General features: G+C 46.3%; 1 protein-coding gene across 1 annotated transcript in view; it reads right to left on the bottom strand.

The window, feature by feature from the left end:
• Positions 1-764: 764 nt before the first annotated feature.
• Positions 765-15,435, bottom strand: part of LOC143400375 (adhesion G protein-coupled receptor E2-like) — a 45,209-nt gene continuing 30,538 nt past the window's right edge. Inside the window, exons 10-23 of the mRNA XM_077110266.1 lie at positions 14,910-15,056; positions 14,732-14,778; positions 14,544-14,621; positions 13,958-14,135; positions 8,289-8,396; positions 7,732-7,959; positions 7,386-7,561; positions 5,515-5,712; positions 3,938-4,173; positions 3,660-3,726; positions 3,010-3,101; positions 1,826-1,994; positions 1,634-1,744; positions 765-998 (exon numbers count right to left, since the gene is read on the bottom strand). Of these exons, the coding sequence (XP_076966381.1) occupies positions 765-998; positions 1,634-1,744; positions 1,826-1,994; positions 3,010-3,101; positions 3,660-3,726; positions 3,938-4,173; positions 5,515-5,712; positions 7,386-7,561; positions 7,732-7,959; positions 8,289-8,396; positions 13,958-14,135; positions 14,544-14,621; positions 14,732-14,778; positions 14,910-15,056 (2,069 nt within the window). The remainder of the gene's footprint in view (positions 999-1,633; positions 1,745-1,825; positions 1,995-3,009; positions 3,102-3,659; positions 3,727-3,937; positions 4,174-5,514; positions 5,713-7,385; positions 7,562-7,731; positions 7,960-8,288; positions 8,397-13,957; positions 14,136-14,543; positions 14,622-14,731; positions 14,779-14,909; positions 15,057-15,435) is intronic.

The raw sequence follows: 15,435 nt of genomic DNA, 5'->3' as shown, positions 1-15,435 counted from the left end.
GAAAACATGATTATTAATGTAGCACAGAGTGGGGGTTGGGTTCCTTCTCTCATGAACTTAAAGAATAAAGCCCCTGGACACAAGAATGATAGCAAAGTAATAGGATTTACTAGAGTAATAAGAAGAAAACAGAGCTCCCCAAGAAGAAGGGGTCTCAGAGAGGGACAACAAAGTGTGGCTGTTGTCTAGGGGTTTATCTAGATCTAGAGGTTTAAGGAAGTCAACCCCTGCCCACTCCTGATGGTACTAAAGGCACACAGTGTCCAAGGAGTGTCCATGAAGCCTTTAGTCCAGTCAAAATGTCCATCAGGCCTTTTTCCTGCCTTGGAGGGGCATGGACCAGAGTCACATAGGTCCTGACTTAATTATAGCCTTTTTGTAAGTTTCTTAGCAAATATCTGCAGGTGCTGTTTGTATTCACTGCCCAGGAAGTGACCCAGGCCCACCTCCCTGTCTTCCCAGTCTTCTTTCCTACTCTTTACTTCTTACTTACTAACATGTCTGTCAGGAAATTATCTGGGGATCAATTTTCTTGGCAATTTGGCCACTACATGACTATGAAGATCTTTAGTGGAATATGGCACTCTGGGGAGCCTTCTACATCCTCCGAAGCCCAAGTCCCACATAGAGCATGCCGCCTTCTTGTAGACACCACGATATTTTATTTCCATGAATTTTTTTTTTGTTGTTGTCAAAAAGTTTAAGGCGAGTTCTATTCCTTTTGAATGCTGTGGATGTGAGCATCCTGGGAGGCTGGCTTTCTTCTAGAATTTTTGCATGGAAGAGGCCTCATAGGAAGGGGGGGCAGTAGAAGAACGTTTAACAGAGAAACTGAGGAATTGGGCTGCAGATGGCATCTGGATGCTGAGCTTATGTCGGGCATGGACAGATTTCAGGTTCTGCAGGAGTTGAATGTCGATCATGTCCTCCAAGAATCCCTTCACGTGGCCAACACCATGAATTTCTTGAAACACACAGCACAGAGTCTTTGTCCTGTCCTAATGGTTCAAAAAATGACTGTTCAGATTTTCCATGGGGAAGGAGGATGTAGGTCCGATGATTTTTCTAATTATTCTGGAATAATAATTATTGAAAAAATGACGTAAGATTATTGAAAAATAACTCAAGTTCCATTTAAAAAAGGAAAGAAAAGATTTGTTAGATAAAGAGATTTTAGCTGTACAAACAAGAATGTGAGATGATGGGTAAGTTAATTTACTTTATTACAGTAACCATTTTATTTTCTGTGTATTCATGTGGCACACCCCAAATATACACAATGAGTTTTTAAATTATAGCTGTTAAGCCGTTGTGCCTGGTGGATGACCACTGGAGGGTCTTAGCAACCATCCTGCTCCCTAATTTTTAAACTTTTTAATTGACAAATAATTGTCCAGGTGAGCCTAAGGTCATCACCAGGGTCTTTAGGAGACTCAGATAGGAGTGGGGACAAATGATAATAAGCAGGAAGGAGGTGGGTGGGAGGGAGGGAGAGAGAATCATGTAAGGTCAGTGGACAGGCAGGCATGATGGTGGAGTCCAGGAGGCAGGGGAAGCATGGTCTGTGGACAGGAGGAGAGAAATCCTGCCAATACCAGGGAATGTGAGCTCTGGGAGCAGGGAGTGACCCTACCGTGCTGGGTCTGGAGGCATCGGGCACAGCCTTGCTAGACAGAGTGTAGGACTCGGGTTCAGCTGTCCATTTCCTGATCCTCTTGAGCCATGTCCTGTATTGCTCCCGAACCTGCAGAGGCAACCTACACTGTGGATCAGCTCACAGAGAGGGGTGTGGGTGGGGAGGCATGGGTGGGAGCTGGGCAGGTACCTGTTGGCTAAGGAGGCAGTACACCAGGAAGATGAAGACGCCCTGCAGGCTGTTGACAATGGTGAAGAGGTAGGCCATGATGGGGGCCAGGGAGCCCACCTGCAGGACACCCAGACACCAGGTGCAGCCCAAGATGAAGAGATGAGCCATTGCTTTAAATGTCAGCACCCTAGGTTGGAGGAGAATGGAGGCCTATAGTGCATCCATAACAAAATCAGGCTTTTCTCCTGTCCACCCATGGATGCACCTACTCTTCCCTGAGAGCGATTTCTTGGACTGAGCTCTGATCTTTACTCTCAATGATACCCCACAGTAGAAATGCCATTTTGGGTCCAGGATAGATTTTTGACTTGGATCCAGGACAGTGATCAATTCATAAGCTTACTTCAAAAAATTTTATGATGTTCCATGAGGATCCCTAATTTCATTAGCCCAGCATTACTGAGGATGCCCTGTGCTAGGGCTTGGACATAAAAAACACACAAAGAGAAGCTGGGGGCAGGGGTGCACACCTGTAGCCCCAGCTACTCAGGAGGCTGAGGCAAGAGGATCACTTGAACTCAGGGATTGGAGGCCAGCCAGGGAAACACTATCTCAGAAAACAAACACAGGACAAAATTTCTGTTTTCATTAATCATATTCTGTGTTCAAGTGGTAATACAACTGAATAGCGATATGCAAAAATTTGAAAGGTTAATCAGAGGAACCCAGAAGAAAGAGCATGAATTTTACACAAGATGCTGAGTGAAGGAACAACCCCGCCCCCTGGAGGATTGGACTGGAGTAGCGTTTATCTACAGGGAGGAACAGTTAGTTATAGGGTGGGAAGGATTCTGAGCTGAGGGTGGGGCAAGAAAGTGCAGCCTGAGATGTGGCAACTGTCAGGAGAACAACAATGCTCTTGGCACTTTTGCTGTAGAAGATCTGAAAAAGAGTCCAAGCATTGCTGATCAGCCAACGCCAATTCCTCCTGAGGTTGAGGGAGTCACAAGCTGGGATCAGAGTTGGAGGCATTTTGGGGCATCAGCAGCAGAGCCCTGAGTCTGAGATGGCAGCCGTAGAAGGGTAGCTACATTTGTTAATTTTGGGCCACTCAGAAGCCCCCAAGGAGGGACACGAGGCACATGGCTTTGCTCTTGGGCCTCATCCACCTCTGTGGGGTTGTGTCCCCTGCTCCATCTCACCTCGTGTTCTGGAGGGTGGACACATCTCTGTTGATGGAGGACAGCTTGCTCTTCACAATCCAGAGGGTCATCAGGAAGAAAACCAAATTGACCTTCAAGAAACCACAGAGGAAAGACAGCAGCATGAATCTGACATAATTTTCCTGTGTACATATATGACCACATCACAGTGAATCCCACCATCATGTACATTCACGAGAATGGGCTCCTAACTAGACAAGGTATATTCCATGCTTGTGTAATTGTATCAGAATGGATTCTACCATCACGTATAGCTAAAAAGAACCCTCCCAAAAGAAACTGCAGGAGGTTTATGAATATCTTCTTTTCTCTTTTGCAGTTCTGTGGAGGGAACCCAGACCCTAGTGCATGCCAGGCAAGCTCTCTGCCCTTAAGCTATATCCCCATCAGGGAAAGTTTCATTGAATAAATCTGTTACTTCTGAATTCTAGCCCTTGCAGCATCAATTATACCAAAGTGGCTTTTAGTATTTGACAATAACGTTAGAATTTGTAGATGCAGACATCTTGGAAAACCCAACCCAACCCGTAACAATCCAGGGATAGTCCTGTTCTCTTCACCACCCTTATAATCCTGCTCTTCTAGTGACCCTCATGTGGACAGCAAGGAACTCTGATGACATCACTCACACAAGAGATGGCACAGGCAGGTCCAAGGAAGCCCCACACAAACCCGTTTTCTGGGTTGAGCCAGCAGCTGAGCAAGAGAGAGAACAACATCACTTTGCTGTGTTCATGTAGGACTCCACGACCAGAGTCACTCCACACATGCACAACCACAAGGACGGGAAGCCAGACTCCCTGTATGTGTGATATGTCACAGTACAGTCTACTGCTTAAGCTCTGAAATACTCAAAATGCTACTTTGGTTCAACTGATGGCTGTGGACATGTGGAATCCACATTTACCGAGCAGGGGTGCCATACAGGTGAGGTCTGGCTGTTGCAGACACGGCCACGATGGCGGCCGGAACCCCGTAGCCCACAGGGAACATGAGCCTCCTCATGAGCCTGTTTCTGCTGGAGGAACCAAGCACAGTCAGGTTCCGCGTGGTGAGGAAGAGGAACAGCCCCTCCAGCAGCATCCAGGTGAAGGAGGCCAGGTAGAGGTAGTGCAGGGCGCCTGCGGTGATTGCGCACAGCACCTGCGGAGGAGAGAGACCCTGGGGCAGCAGTCAGAATCTGGGCGTGGCCCGGGACTCCCCTGTGCCCTGTGGCGGGGGATTCTGCTGTGCACCAGGCGCTGCACTGTGGTGCTTCAGCCATAGGCTGCGTGTGTGCTCCCATAGATCACAGCAGAGCTGGAAAGGTCCTGCTGCCCAGTGACATCACATCCTCCCAGCGCTGCCCTGAGGGGTTCTTCATGCAGTAGTGATGATGTAACAGCCCCCCAGCCCTGCCCTATGGCGTTCCTCATGCAGTAGTGGTGACGTCACAGCCTCCCAGCCCTGCCTTGCAGCATTCCTCATGCAGTAGTGGCGATGCTCTTGTGCACAAACCCGCTGCGCTGCTGGTTACCGAACAGCAGGGCCACACAAGGTCGGACAGGACCTACTACTTACAAATGCCAACCAATGATCACGTGGCGGCTTATGCATTTACTGCACTATGCTTTTCACATTATTTTAGAAGTGACTGTAGCTCACAGGGTTTAGTATCTTCTCTCCAAATGGTGCTGATCCTGGGAACAGCTGAGGGCGCACATTGAATGACAGTATCAGTAGCTGAATATTCTCCTATCCCTGGGCTCTTAAGAGAAAGAAGCTCATTAAGTAATTCCTTGAATCAAAGCAGAGAAGATAATCAACCCAGAAGGTGGGCAGACCTACAAGCAGCAGGAAAGAGCAAGAGAGCAAACCTCACAGCCCACAGCACTCCAACAACTGACTCTGTAGGCACGACAGCAGAGAAAATGTTGGAGAAGAATTTAGAAAGCTCCTAGTTAAAATGTTGAAAGAGCTAAAAAAGATGTAAGGAATGAACCTGGAAAAGATACAGGAAGTGGAGGATCATTTCAATAAAGTCAGATTCTAAAAATGAACCAAATAGAAATTTTGAAAATGAAGGACTCGATAAATCAAATTAAAAATTCAGTTGAACCTCCTGTTTCTCCTCGTAAAAAATTTCTGCTGTAAAATGGGGTGCCACGTGACGCCAGCCCAGTCCCTTCCATCGTGTCTCCTGATGGAATCAGGAGGCCACGTCCCTGATTGACGGATGCCATCTAGTATTTGCGTCAGGCTTCACCCTACCCGGTCCCCTAATGAAAGGACTTCCCCAGGATTCAAGCCCTGTTGCTAAGCAACACGAGATGTAGGTGATGGAGTTGTCAAGAGGGTTCGTTTTCTCGTTGAATCCGTCAATGTGAAATGGGCATTGACCTCCTCTGGACTTCCCCGGGACCCAGGCTGTTTGATTAGGAGCCCGGGCAGCCTGGCTCCTGAGTTCAGCACCCCTGGGCGGGCGGGGCGGGGACACCCGGGTACCTTGGGCTGGGTTCTGTCGATGGCCGTGAGGAAGAGCAGGTGGGCCAGCAGGAGGCAGAGCGAGAGCTGCAGGTGCAGGGAGGTGCTGGTGTTCTGGATGGCTCTGCACAGGAGGAAGGTGAGGGCCGCCAGGACCAGGCACAGCAGCGACACGCCCAGCCCCACGCAGGTGATGATGCTCAGCACCGGGTCGTCGTCCTGGGGCAGAGGGAGGAGCCTTCACAGCCACGTGCCGGGTTGTGGGGTAGGGACCTTCTGTTATCTGAGTCATTTGGGGCAGCAGATTCAGGAATGGAGGGACCGAGTCCAGGTGTGAAGCTGATGGGGGAGGGGCTCCAGGTTCAGAAGGTTGGACTGTAAGGTTTTCTGAATGGAGCAGGTAAACAGATGTTGTTTTTGTGGATTTTGTTTTTGCAACATATCTGTAAATTTGAAATGGTTTCCCAAGAAAATGTTTGAAAACAAAGTTTAAACCCTGCAGGTGACATTTGTGCATGCTACATTTGAGACTCTGGTGTAAAGACAAAATTGGGAAATTAGGAGGCAGGACAGAGGAGGAACAGAGGGAAAGAATGACACCTGATAAATGAAACAGAGGCAAAACTTTCAAAATAGATGCCTCTGGGTAAAGAGTAATGGGGTTGGGTTTTCTTTTCATTTCCTCATGGTTTTAAGGGGACTTGGGAGAAATAGGTGGGAAAGTGTAAACTTCAAGTTACCATCATCATTAACTTTCTTCCTTTAACCAGGTATCTGATCTATTTGTACTATTTTTGTTCTTGAAACATATCTAAAAATTTGAAATTGTTTCCTAAGAAAGCATTTAAAAATAAAAGTTCCTCCAGGTGATATTAACATTGATGAGTTAAAAAAATTTTTTTAGTAGTAGATAGACACAATACCTTTATTTAATTTATTTATTTTTTATGTGTGCAGAGGATTGAACCCAGTGCCTCACATGTGCTAGGCAATATCTCTACTACTGAGCCCCAGCCCCAGTTCACATGTGCTGAATTTTGAAATTTCTGATGTAAAGTCAATTAAAGCTAATTTCATACACACACACACACACACACACACACACACACACATACATACAAAACAGATGTTCGGTTGATATGCCTGAATCAGCCATAGGAGAGTGCAGCCCTTGGTCCCTCATCCCTTGTCCTGACATCCCTTGTCCTCTGTGACCTCCTTATAACCAGATCTTTCTTTTTGCAAGCCAATAATCATGACCACGCTAGTCTTACAGATCCTGGTAGTGAACAGAATTCTAATTTATCTTTACATCTCCACTCCTTGCTGTGACACAAACCTTTTTCTAGTTATTCAGTCCTGTGATAAGCTAGGTGTTGGGATTTTGCAGGTGGAATTTAGATTGTTGACTTTTAAATTAGAGAGTTTATTCTCCTGGGTCTGGTGTAATCAGGCGACTGCTTTAAAGATCTGGACTCTTCCTGTGAAAACACATTCAAAACTTGAGAGGGATTCCACAAGAGGGACGTTTTCATGCTGGTTTTTAGATGGGAACACTGGTGTTTTGTGAGAAGGCCAACAAGAGAGCCATATGAGAAGAAATGTGGGTGGCTCTTAGGAACTGAGTGTGGTCCCCCCTGACAGCTGCTAAGAGAAGGGAACTGGACTCTGCCTGCAACCAGGGAGCTGGAGGAGGGCTGCAAGACCCAGGAGAGACTGCGGCCCTGGCTGATGTGATCTTGTCAGTCTTTCAGAACCTGTACAAGGAACTCATCCCCCTCTGCTGGGTTGCTGACCCACAGAAACCGCGAGGGAACAGATTGGTTTTACTTCAGCAGCGACATCTGCAGAAGTGTGTTTTGCAGCAATTGATGCTGAAGGCAGCCTCTCACCTGCACGTCGTAGTGGACCATGAGGACGGCAAAGCTGCAGAGGTGGGTACAGTGGCAGGTGGTGCTGCCATCTCTGGTGCCCGCTGTCCTGCAGCCTGCAGTGGCCCAGTGACCACATCCATTCTGGCTTTGGTCCCAGAAGACACAGAGCACCTCATGCCTTGGTGCAAGGGTCACTGGCTGTAGTAACAGGACAGGGGTGTGAGCTGGTCTTCCTGCGCTCAGAGATGCTGACCCAGGAAGGGCTGGCTTTCCTGTGTGGGGTGCACCTGAACCTCAAGGTTAAGAGGACAGCAAGGGTGTGCCTGGGCCTGGGGCTCTTCCCACACTGTGGTCCTCACCCCACTCACAGGATGGGAGAAGGTGAAGGTAACTGGCGAGCTGAGGTTCTGGGTGTCGTTGCTGCTCAAAAAGGCTGAGATGACATCCGAGAGCAGAACAGGTGAGACTCTTGGCAGCAAGTCCTCGTGTGTCCCATGGGGAGCCACCTGCTTCTCAGGCTTCAGGACCAGGGGAGCCTCGGCCAGCAGCTTGGCCATCCCTGGGGTGGAGACCAAGCCCACCACAGAAGGGCCTGCAGGACGAGGCCACGGGTGAGACTCAGGGTCTCCTCCAGGGCCTCCTCCTTAGATGGCCTCTCCCCCTTTTGAATTGTTGTATTATAATGATACATAATAGTGGGACTTGCTGCTCCACATTCTCAGGTGCACACAACAGAATGTGGCCTCATCAACCCCCAGAACCTCCCCCTTGGACGCTCTTCTAGTGACCTCTTCTCACCCACATCACCCTTTCGTCTTGAATTCTGTATTTTGGGCATCTTTCCCCACCCTGAGGCCTCTTCCAAACAGTATGGTACTGGTGTAAGTTGGACATCCACCTTCTCCCCATCTCAGATGTTACCTCTGTGACCAGATTCCTGTGCCAGATTCCAGTTCAGCTGCATCTTTGCCTGATTCTGACTCAAGGTGACATTGCCATCTCCTTGCTCCTGTACCTCTAGGGACAGTTCTATGAGTCATGGGAAGAAGAAGAGTTATGTTAGGAATATATATATATATATATATATATATATATATATATATATATGTATATATATGTATTTGTGGATATTGTATATGTACACGTGTATATCACATATATCAAGGACGTACGTGTAACCTCCAATTCACTATAACTACACACATGTATATGCGTATATATAGACACAAATATATATACACATACATATATGTGTGGGGGGCCGTCACACTGAATGGCTAGCATTTTCCTCCCATGATTGGTAGAGGCTCTATCAGTCACTTTCGTAGTGGCCCTAGACACTGTCCCGATCCTCAAAGTAGCAGCATGTGACTTCATGCATAGGTGTGGGCTCCCACAGCCCCAGGGGTCGAGTTACCTTTCGTGTCCTTGTAACCCTGTCCCTCTTTACCTTTTTTGGATGGAACTTTCTCAAGAATGAGGGTCCCTCCAATAAAAATTCACTTGCAAACGTGCTAGCTCTCTCTCGCCAGCCTCTCATGACTTTTCTTTGCTCTCCCATTTGGGGGACTTGAGGCTGAGAGTGGAGGAGCTGTCCTGAAGCTTGATTTACAGTTAAAATATGTGTCTGTGTTTTATTTGGTATCCCAGTAAATTCACTCAAGCAACCTTTAGTTTAGCTGCCCGAGCTGGTTGGGGGTAGCATATATGTATATAATAGCTCTTTGTTTCTTCAGATTTTGTATGTATGTGTATTATATGTGTTGTGCATACATGTGTATATACACACATATATACAAAATCTGAAGCTACAAAGAATTATAACAGAGCAAATGTCACCAACTATTTAGATAACTTAGATGAAATAGACAAATTCTTATGGTCACACAAACTACCTAAACTGACTCAAGAATAAGTAAAAAATCTGAAGAGACCTATAATGGATAAAGAGATTGAATCAATAATGAAAAACCTCCCTGATGAACATCCGAGATCAGATGGCTTTGATTATGAATTTCACCAGCCATTTATGGAAAAATGAACATGACTTCTTTTTAAACTCTTTGAAACAACAGAAGAGGGGACAGCATCTAGTAAGTCCTGGAGGCCAATATTACTCTGAGGCCAAAACCAGATAAAGACATCACAAGAGACCACACTGGCCTCTACAGGGCCCAGGCGCACAACATGCCTTGTACACCCCTCCCCTAGTGGGGCAGAGACCACCAGAGCCTAGCCTTTCATGCAACACCACCCTTTCGGACCAGCAGACTACCGTGGGAGGTCAAGCCCAGCGGCCTAGATCTACCTGCTCCAACTTACCCAGGTTCCAGATCTAGGATGCAGTAGCATCCACTGAGGGACACCAGCAGGGTCTGGAAGCCCAACATCAAGGTGAGGTGCAGACAATCTGCATGGGTACTACAAGAATATAGGGAAGAAACTGTAATATCTCAGATCCACACTGCAAGAAAGGAAGACACATAGACAACATGAAAAGACAAGGGAGGAAAGTGCCCAAACAAACCAGGACACTATAATAACAGAACCCACAGACAGCGCAGTTGATGAAATGTTGGAGAAGGGGTTCAGAAGGTTCAGAATTAAAATGATCTGTGAACTAAAGAATGACCTAAATGAACAAATACAAGCAAAAATTGATCACTCCAACAATGAGATAAGAGAGCAAAGACAGGTAGCAAAAGATTACTTTAAGAAAGGGATAGAAACCCTGAAAAAAACACCAGTCAGAAATCCTTGAAATGAAGGATACGATAAATCAAATAAAAAACTCAATAGAAAGCATAACCAACAGACTAAATCACTTGGAAGAAAGAAAATCAGATAATGTAGACAAAGTTTACAGTCTGGAAAATAAAGTTGATCACTCAGTGAAGAAAGTTAGAAACCATGAACAGATCATCCAAGAATTATGGGACAGCTTCAAAAGACCAATTTAAGAGTTATTGGGATAGAGGAAGGCACAGAGTTTTAAACCAAAGGAATGCACAATTTCTTCAATGAGATAATATCAGAAAATTTCCCAAGCATGAAGAACGAATTGGAAAACCAAATACAAGCAGTTTTAAATTAAAACCCTATCTCTCACCATGCACAAAACTCAACTCAAAGTGGATCAAAGACGTAGGAATTAAACCAGAGACTCTCCATCTAACAGAAGAAAAAGTAGGCCCTAATCTTCATCATGTGGGATGAGGCCCCAACTTCCTTAATAAGAATCCTATAGCACAAGAATTAAAACCAAGAAACAATAAATGGGATAAAATCAAACTAAAATGTTCCTTCTCAGCTAAAGAAACAATCTGTGAGGTGAATAGAGAGCCTACATCTTGGGAGAAAATCTTTACCCCTCACACATCAGATAGAGCACTAATCTCTAGGGTATATAGAGAACTCAAAAAACTAAGCACCAAAAAACCAAATAACCCAATCAACAAATGGGCCAAGGACCTGAAGAGACACTTCTCAGAAGATAATGTACAATCAGTCAACAAACACATGAAAAAATGTTCATCATCACTAGCAATTAGAGAAATGCAAATCAAAACCACTCCAGTCAGAAGGGTAGCTATTATGAAGATAAACAACAATAAGTTGGCGAGGATGTGGAGAAAAAGCTATACTCATACACTGCTGGTGGGACTGCAAATTGGTGCAGCCAATATAGAAAGCAGTATGGAGATTTCTTGGAAAATTGGGAATGGAACCACCATTTGATCCAGCTATCCCTCACCTCGGTCTATACCCAAAGGACTTAAAAACATTATACTACAGGGACACAGCTACAACAATGTTTATGGCAGCACATTTCACAATAGCTAAACTTTTGTGGAGCCAACCTGGATGCCCTTCAGTGGATAAATGCATAAAAATGTGGCATATATACACAATGGAATATTCAGCAACAAAATAGAATAAAATCATGGCATTTGCAGGTAAATGGATGGCATTGGAGAAGATAATGCTAAGTGAAGTTAGTCAATACCAAAAAACCAAATTCTGAATGTTTTCTTTGATATAAGGAGGCTGATTCATAGTGGGATAGGGAGAGGGAGCATGGGAGGAATAGACAAACTCTAGATAGGGCAGAGGGCTGGGAGGGGAAAGGAGGGGGCATGGGGCTAGAAATGATGGTGGAATGTGATAATCATTTTTATCCAAAGTACATGTACAAAGACATGAATTGGTGTGAATATGCTATGTATACAACCAGAAAAAAATAAATAAAATAAAAAAGAAGGTTAAAAAAGAGGCACAAAAATACATGCATGAAGACATGAATTGGTGTCAACATACTTTATATACAACCAGAGATATGAAAAATTGTGCTGTATATGTGTAATAAGAATTGTAATGCATTCTACTGTCATTTTTTTTAAAATAAAAGAATACAAATAAAAAAAAAGAAAGAAAACAAGAAACCTATATCTCTTATGAACATAGACACAACAATCTCTAACAAAATATTAGGAATAAAATTAAGTAAGAGACTCAGGACTTGTACATAGAGAACTACAGAAGGTTTTGAAAGGCATTAAAGACCCCAAATGAAGGGAAGGACACCTTGTGGTCATGGATGGGGAAACTACATTGGTAAGATGGTGACATGCCCCAAAGAGATTTACAAAGGCAATGTCATCCCTATCCATGTCCCAACAGCCATTAATATTATAATTTTCTTAAATAGAAAAACTCCCCTTAAAACTAACACAGCATTGCAAGAGATCCAAGTAGTTAAAATATGGCTGAAAAGAGCAACAAAGGTGGAGGACTCACACTCCTGATTTCAGAACTGATGGAAAGTGAGCAGAGCCCAAAGCAGCGTGGTACTGGCATGAAGACAGAGGGAAAGGTGAGCCCAGAAATAAACCTGAACCTCTGTAGTCAATTGGTTTTCAGCCAGGGGACCAAGACTATTCAATGTGCATAAGAACAGTCTCTTCAGTGATTGATCAGGGATTACTGGATATCCAAGGAAAAAGAAGGATGTGAACCCCTACCTCACACCACACACACAGATTAACTCAAATTAGAACAAGGCCTCAATCTAAGAACTGAAGCCCATAAGAGACCTTGGATTTGGCAATGGATTGTTAGATATGGCACTGAATGTACAGCAATGAAGGAGAAAGTAGATAAAGTAGACTTCCTCAAAATTGAAAACATCTGACATTAAAGTGAAATGATTATCACAGATGTGAAAAGATAATCTATAGGATGGAGAAAGCATTTCCAAGTTGCACATCTCATAATGGTCTCCTGTCAAAGTAGATGGAAAGCTCTTACAACTCAAGAACCAAAAGACCAACCCAATCACAGATGCACAAAGGATCTGAGCAGATATTTCTCCAAAAAGATACACAAATGGCCCAGAGGCACATGGAAAGATGCCAACCATCACCAGTCAACAGAGAGATGCAACTCAAACTGGCAACAAGACATCACCTCACATGCACTAGAACGGCCGTGATAAAAACCAAATGAATCAGAAGTAACATGTTTAGCTGAGGCCATGGAGAGGGGATCCTTGCACCCCACTGGTGGTACTATGAAATAGTGTGGCCCCTCTGCAAACAGTCTGGTGGTTCCCCCCAAAACTGAACACAGAATTACCATGTTACCTACCAAGTCCAGTCCATGGTAGACACACCAAAGCACTGAGAACAGTTTTCAAACAAACACTTATATACATCCATATTCTTAGTAATAAGTCACAATAGCCAAGAGGTGGAACCCACCCAAATGTTCATCAGTGGCTGAGTGGGTCAGCTAACACCCATAGGATGGAATCATATTCAGCCATGAAAAGGGATGGAGTGATGCTATGCCGTGCTCAACAGCATTATTCTAGGGGAGAGAAGCTAGAGGGACAGGTCACACTTTGTATGATTGCTTTTTACTAAATAGTGGAATAGGCAGCTCCATTAAGACAGCAACCAGGAGAGTGGACGCCAGGGTTGGGGGAGGGGAGGAGTGAGGGATGAAAACTGAGGAGGCACTGAGTTTGATTTTGGAGAAAACTGTCTTAGAAATGGAAGTGATGGCTGCATCAGTTTGTGAATGTTCTTGATTCCACTGAAATGTCAAACCCTGGGTTTTAAATGGTGAACTTAATTGGTGAAACTTGTAAAATGAATTTTACCACAATAAGACAATTAATACCTAAATATCAAGCAAGATTAGTTTACATTACTCCAAATTAGCTTTTGGAAGCTGTTTCTATTTTGTTACCTAAAATTCTTAGAATTTTTTTTTTTTTAGTTTTACATGGACACAACACCTTTGCTTTATTCACTTATTTGTATGTGGTGCTGAGGATCGAACCCTGTGCCTCTAGGCAAGTGCTCTACCACTGAGCTACACCCCCAGACCCCCTAAAATTCCTTATTGTCATTTTCTGATGATAATGTATACTATATTGTAAATGTGAACTAATTTTGCTTTTCTGCCTTTTTCACTGTTGTGATTATTTATGTGAGTCACTGAGGTACAGTGTGGCCACTCAGCTCAAGTGGGATCAGAAGAGGATGAGGCTAGGAACAGGGGCTGGCACAGACCCAGGGACTTACGTGTGCCTGCAGAATAATTGAAGGTTGCTGTCCCCTCAGGCAGAGACCTGCTCAGGTTTCTCAGGGCACTCTCCAGGCCTGTCAGCAGGTGAGTGGCCACGCAGTGCTTCTGTGAGGGAGGCAGGGTCTCCAGGTCCCCAGGGGTCTCCAGCAGCTCATCCACCTCCTGCATGATCCCCTAGAGGGATGGGGGCACAGAGCAGGTGGACTCGGGCCAGAATGTCCACATGAAGAGCTTGACCACTCAGCCCCAGAGAGCAGACCCAGACACTGTCCAGTTGGGGATAGAGAGAGCATGGTTTGGGACTCCTTGGATGGTCCTTGCTCCTCAGAGGTCAGCCCTGGTTCATGACTGTCAAGAATGACAAAACCCAAAGACCAGGATGAGAGCAAGAGGACAGACAGTGCACATGGGCGTCCAACAGTGTGTGTGGCTCCCGGTGTCCTCTTCCACCTGCCCTGAGAGAGTGGCCAGCTCAGAGCAGGACCCCACTGTGCTTGGGCCTGTCCCCCTTCCCCCAGACCACAGCTGCCCTCCTCCCTCTGTGGGTGGTCTCCACCTGCTTCCCCTGGATCCTGCCCTTACCTGGATGGTGTCCTTGGCCATAACTGGCTTGAAATCCCTGTGCAGATTGTTGACTTTGTCAAAGAAGCGGGAGAGACTCTGGGGAGGTGAGATGAGGGGTCACGGGTGGGTGGGAAGCTCATGACCAAGGGGTGGACAGGGTGCTGCCCCAGGGATCCCCACCTCCCTGTCCTGGCTGGGGTGCTCACCTGGCTGTGGACTCCAGGGGGCAGAGGCCAGGTGAAGAAGGGCATGACTGCGGGACAGGACAGTGGTTCATTAGGAGGAGTGCACGTGTGCGTGTGTGGGTGTGTATGAGCATATGCACGTGGGTGTGCACGTGTGTGTGGGGTGGGGGAGGTTCTGGGGTCAGGGCAGGCCGGGAACCTTTGCAGATGGAGCTCTTCTGGCCATTGACGCTCCCAGGAATCAGCTCCCAGCCTGGGCGGCAGCGGCACTGGTATGACCCCAGGGTGTTGGTGCAGATGGTGGACTGGTGGCACTGATGCTGCCCGGAGCTGCACTCGTCCACATCTGGGGACACAGACAGAGGGGTCAGTCCTGCCTCAGCCAGGACCAGTGCTCTCTGCTGTCCGAGCTCTACCCCCTTCTTCCCGCCATTAGTGCCCTGCCTGGGCTGCGGTGCTGCCACCTGGAGATCCAGACCCTTGAGTGGTGGGTGCCAAATCAAGGGGTGTGCGAGGCCTGTGCAGGTGCAGATTGTGAGGCTTTGGAAACTCGTCACCCAAGTTAGTCACTAGCTGCTGCCCAGGGCCCCGGGAGCCTCCCGTCAGACCCCAGCTCCTCCCCAGGACCCCGTCTTTCCCGTCCAGCCCCCGGAGCATTAGGTGGTGCAGGCGCAGCAGCACTGGACGTGGTCGGTTTGCCCAGGAGGGCTGCGATCCAGGCTGGA

Source organism: Callospermophilus lateralis, chromosome 1 (assembly GCF_048772815.1).
Source record: "Callospermophilus lateralis isolate mCalLat2 chromosome 1, mCalLat2.hap1, whole genome shotgun sequence".
Classification (NCBI taxonomy): Eukaryota; Metazoa; Chordata; class Mammalia; order Rodentia; family Sciuridae; genus Callospermophilus; species Callospermophilus lateralis.
Note: the sequence above shows the minus strand (reverse complement) of the source record. Positions and strands in the feature narration are given on the sequence as shown.